The sequence below is a fragment of the Macrobrachium rosenbergii genome, chromosome 7 (assembly GCF_040412425.1).
Source record: "Macrobrachium rosenbergii isolate ZJJX-2024 chromosome 7, ASM4041242v1, whole genome shotgun sequence".
Taxonomy (NCBI): Eukaryota; Metazoa; Arthropoda; class Malacostraca; order Decapoda; family Palaemonidae; genus Macrobrachium; species Macrobrachium rosenbergii.
This window is the reverse complement of record NC_089747.1, coordinates 19,553,802-19,559,227: the sequence shown is the minus strand read 5'-3', so window position 1 is coordinate 19,559,227 and position 5,426 is coordinate 19,553,802. Positions and strand designations below refer to the sequence as shown.

The 5,426-nt window shown below is 36.6% G+C and overlaps 1 protein-coding gene across 2 annotated transcripts; it reads left to right on the top strand.

Moving 5' to 3' along the window:
• Window positions 1–290: 290 nt before the first annotated feature.
• On the top strand, window positions 291–5,202 carry LOC136840214 (uncharacterized). Of its 2 annotated transcripts, XM_067106756.1 has the most exons (3): window positions 308–426; window positions 761–1,006; window positions 3,780–5,202. In XM_067106756.1, the coding sequence occupies exon 3, from the start codon at window positions 3,814–3,816 to the stop codon at window positions 4,675–4,677; it is 864 nt and encodes a 287-aa protein (XP_066962857.1). In that variant the 5' UTR covers window positions 308–426; window positions 761–1,006; window positions 3,780–3,813; the 3' UTR covers window positions 4,678–5,202. The 2 variants fall into 2 exon arrangements, with proteins under 2 accessions (XP_066962856.1, XP_066962857.1); XM_067106755.1 differs by lacking the exon at window positions 761–1,006 and having other exon boundaries at window positions 291–426.
• Window positions 5,203–5,426: the final 224 nt, after the last annotated feature.

The window sequence follows — 5,426 nt, the reverse complement described above, 5'->3', positions numbered from 1 at the left end:
GCAGCGGATCGAGAGGTTTTTCCCAGGGTCACGCCACAGGGGAAGGACGGGGAATGATATAGAGGTCAGAACGCACAAACGAAATACTCTACAGGACTTCGACTTTATAATTATTTTAAGGCAGTGAATAAATGAATATTGTAAGTGAATAACTATGGTACACGTTTATTCAAACAGCACTGCGCGGTTTGAAGATTCGACGCAGTTGACGAAGACAACGTTTGTATTACGTCACCTGGCAAGGCGCCAAGGGTCTGTTGCACCATCATACGTAAGCCGTGGGTGGTTGTATATAAGCTCTACTACGCGAAGCGAGATTCAACACTCATCCGTTAGCTCGCGCTCCGAACGACCTCTTAGTGAATCGTTGTGGAAGCAATATTCGTGCAGATTCCCGAAGCATACTGGTGTCGACTTGACAGCAGAGTGAGTGCTTAATCAGTGCTGTTTTACTGAAGTGTCTTTGGTGGTAGTACTCAAAGTAGCAAGCAATTTTTTCTTTATTTCCATGCTGATGACTCCTAAGTGCAAAGTGGTTGGTCAGAAGGATAATTTTTCATTCTTTTTCAATTTATTCTTTATTGGTTTTGTGCGCATTAGCCCTGTTAATCACTGAACGTTAGTTTAGTTTTCAAAAGGTGACAGAGGTTAGATTTAGCAGAGACTCCGGAATTTCGTCAAGTCGGTAGTTAACTAACAACCCAAAACAAAGTGATCATGATAGCAAGAAATGAGTTATTGTGCTTTTATATATTTTCAGAAGTGATTTACAAGGAACTGTGGAATAGTTACGAGAATTGTTACTGAAGAAAACCTAGTGAACGTTATTAAGAAGTTGTAGAAATACAAAGTAAATTACGCTATTAGTGGAACTTGGCTATAATGCTTTCTGATTTGAAAGAAGCGAAAGTTCAGTTAGTTGTGAAAAGTAGATCCCCAGCGGATCTTATAGGAAACTATTTGGAAGGGGAAAGCATTTCAAGATGATGTGGATATAGATATCAGTGTAGGTATTGGTTGTGGTTTGGTTTGTAAGAATAGAATCATACATGATTAGCTTTCAATGTAGTACAGAGAAAATTAGGGTAGTGGTACTGTTGTGGATGCACGCAATCATGTGTAGCCTACACCCATCGCACGTTCTATTTCTATTCTCACCGCATACACAGAAAGATACTGCACATGTTGTATTTAACTACAAGGAATTCTGGGTAACAGATCATTTCTGGTCGATTCTGCATAATTATTAATTAAAACTTTTTTGATTTAAAAATTTCTGTTCGATTCTGCATCATTATTAATTAAACTTTGTTGATTTAAAAAATAACACTAGTCATAATGAGTGGCTGGAGGTACGTATAGTCATTATTTGCGTGAAGACAGTGTGAAAAAAATAAAGGTATTTTCAGTAGAGGGGAAAGGTTTCAGAGTTATGGCTATTAATTTAATAATGAGAAATTGGTTTAAAAATTAAGAGAGAAGGGCAGATGGAGAGTATGCAAAGTTCTACAGTAAAGTCAAGGGGGAAATTAGGAGGCATTAGCAGAAATATAGTACAGGCAGGAAAAATGAACAAGTGCACGGTATAAGAATAAATCTAGGTATGAAATGCAGATGAAGGAATTAAATCAGGACTGTTCAGAGGTATGTAAGGAAGACAGGGCGAAAGAGGGAAAATGCGATTTTTTTTTTTATTTAGGGTTAAACTTGATCAAACACTCATGATGCAAAAAAAGAGAATGACTGATTTATGCATATCAATACTAGAGTGTAGGATGCAAACGGAGAGATGCTTGCTGAGTGACTGCAGTGGTGCGTCAAAAGAGTATTTTGAAGCGTTGTTGAATATAAAGGTTAGAAAAAAGGCAGATATTACGAATGATGTAAAAATGGAATATGTTAATGCAGATTTAATAAAACCAGTGGAAATTACTGTTGAGGATTTAGGAAGTCAATTAAAACACTGACTGGAACGGAATGGAATGGAATGGAATATGAAGGTTAGGCTTGAAGCCAAGCACTGGAACCCAAGGGATTGTTCAGCACTATTTAAAAAAAAATTGCGAATTAAAAAATGACGAACGGAAAAAAAAACAAAGAAAGCAGGTGACTAGGGTATGATAGACGTTGGCAGACGATTTTAAGGTACAGACGTTACTGTAAAGACACAACGCTCCTTGGTATTAAAAGGGAACGTGTAAGGTCAAGTTTTGAGGAAAAGGGGCAAATAACAGAAGAACTAATACGGAAAGAGCTGCGTAAGTGGAGATAGGACAGACTATTTGGATAAAGTATTTTTTTTTTTGTGGAACGTGTGAGAAGTTTAGGAGCAAATGGAAAGGAACAGCAGTTAAGAGACTTTTATGGACCACCAGAAAGGGTATGATTGAAATAATAAAGGTTGGGTGGAAAGGGTACTAGGATTTATGGTTTTGAAGGTATATTTATTTATATACATATATTATATATGTGTATATATATGTATATATACATATATAAATAAATATATATATACACATATACATACATATATATATATATACTATATGTATATATATTATATATATTATATATATATATATAATATATATATATATATATATATATATAATATATATATATATATATATATATATATATATATATATATATATATATATATATATATATATATATATATATATATATATGACACGAATCACTGTCACGATTGTCCTTTGATGAGCCGTTCCATAAGCCTTGACAGAAAGGTAGTCAGCAGTTTGCCCAATCCTCGCAAACACTCTGTTCTTAGACAATGCGATGCTCCATTTCAACTCCCCTGTAAAATCACCGACACCCCTTTTACATGCTACCCCAAAGCATCCCTCTCCTGTTCCCTCCCAACAATCCCGGATGATGGAATATTTCATCAACCTCTTGTCCTCACTTCAATCCTTGTGACCAAGCCACTTCTAAATGTCCTGATCATCATTCTCATCATGGTAGCAGAAATGAGAATGATGATCATTGTTTAATCATGAATATCCAAACAATAAAGATTTATATAAACCAAACACACAAAATATATATATATATATAATATATATATATATATAATATATATATATATATATATATATATATATATATATATATATATATATATATATATATATGTGTGTGTGTGTGTGTGTGTGTGTGTGTGTGTGTAATCGCATATATATGTGTGTGTGATTTACGTAATTCTTTATCTTTTTATATATATAATTAAACAATTACACTAATAATTTCCCAAACATCCTACTGTAAATATGAAACTGTTCGGATATTCTCGGCTTGCCTAATGGGTGTTTTTTTATTATGTATGTTTTCTTTTTTATGTAAAGGAAGACAATTACTAAACTAATGTTTGAAATAAACTGAAAGGAACGATGTTGCTGACTGTGGAAGTTAAAGAAAAATGATCTATGGTTAATCATCTGGGGTTAATCTTCGTTCTCGTTTCATGTCATTACTCGCATTTTGTTTACAAGAATTTGCCATCCAAACGGAAGACTAATACTTTCCAAGGGGAACACACTAGAAAAAAAATTGCAATAGTTGTATTTTTTTTTATCTTCTTAACGGGAGTATTGAAGGATTAATCGTTGTGGATTAATGATTATCAGTTAATTATTCATTCAACTCAAGTAAAATGTGTATTGATTTATGAGAGAGAAAACAGGTTGTAACTAATACTAATTATGTCTAATGTTCTATAGAAAAATAAAATAATGTTTTTTTTTCTTACTTTCCAGATAGAAGAAAAAAATCCGTAAGCACCCCCCAACAATGGTTGCTCCGTTTCCCGATGGTCGTATTGCACGCTCGATGGTGCGCATTCCTGGCAGTGGCAGCAGTGAAGATGCAAGATTGGCCTGTTTGAATTTAGGAACCGTGTCATCCTTTGCAGGAATTGTTCAAGTCCCGCAAAATCTCTCCCTCACCATGCGTAATGGACGTCAACAAATGATGTCATCGCTGAGTCTGGGAGCAACCAAACAGAAGCCGGAATCGACGTCATTGCTCAATGATGACGGCACCAATTCTGAGGAAAAGGTCGATTCATCAGCATCAACTCTCGCCAACGAAGGTGCTTCACGCGCCACGCGAGTTGATGCCATAGCTTCTGTCCTGAACATCAATAGTAACCAGTCATCGGCGGGCAGAGGGACGACTCCATCAACCGTTGCAAACGGTTCAAGGCAAAAACGGCCGTTCCGCCAAGAGTCTGCCGAAGAACCAGCTGTTGTTCCCAAACGGTACAAAGCGATGGCGGCAACTTCATCCAACTTGGCCGTCCCATCTGGAACTATGGGAACAACCGGATCATTATCCCTGCCCTTACTTCTTCCAGTGGTCACTTCTAGTGGCACGACGATGGCAGTACCCATTGCTCACTGCAACAACGGACAGCCGTCTTTCTTCTTGCCGGAGGTGATGTCACAAGCAAATACTCAGCACCCAGCTGTCCTGGTGCCAGGGCAATTTCCCATAGTCGAACCTCGCGGTGTTCAGCAAATGGTTCAGGAAAGAGACCAACTCATGAAGGAGAACATATCTCTGAAGCGGCGGTTATCCCTCTTCCACCACTTGTTGAGGAACAAGGAGAAATTGTCCCGGGTTCTGAGACACCTTGAAGCAATCCGCTCTTAGAACACTGCATTTCCATTCAGGCTATTCCTGTCTGGGTCATTATCAGCCTTTGCTGTCACTGTATGGATCAGAGTAAACGAACAACAAATACATAGCATTACAACTGAATAAGCATTTTAAATATTTGTTTTTACAATAATAGTACGATATTGATTCCATCGAAATGATGAATAACCAGGTAATGGGATTACGAATATTGTGTGCTACAGGGCTAAAATATAGATTCTTTACATCGCTAAAGTGACCTTTCACCATGTGCTGTGATAAACTATGTCTGTCTACTGAGAATACAAGATGCCAGCTAAGGAACATGAATATATGGCAAATGGATATTGTATTTAAGTTTTATTTATCTCCGATGCGTTGCTATTCAATCATCTCATTTGTATCCTCTACCATCACACGGGTATCATCTTCATCATTTACCATTTAGAAGTCATTTTATCATAATCAGCCAAAGATACGCTAACTTTCGATATGTACAGTTTATTTTTTTCACAAAATAATAAATAATTACAAGTGAAATTTATCCTTTTACTATACATCAATTGGTTTACTTGTTTTCTTTTTTCTTTTGCTCTATATCAGCTGACGTATAAAAGGAAGCCTCTTGATAAAACTAATGACGAATTTCCCTCAGTATCCTTCGAATAATTCCAAATGTAAAGTTTGTCTCTTTATTCAAGGATGGCAACGGGTCGCCTCATGACTCCAGTTCCTGTCTGTCCTGAGAGGCTGCACACCAGATC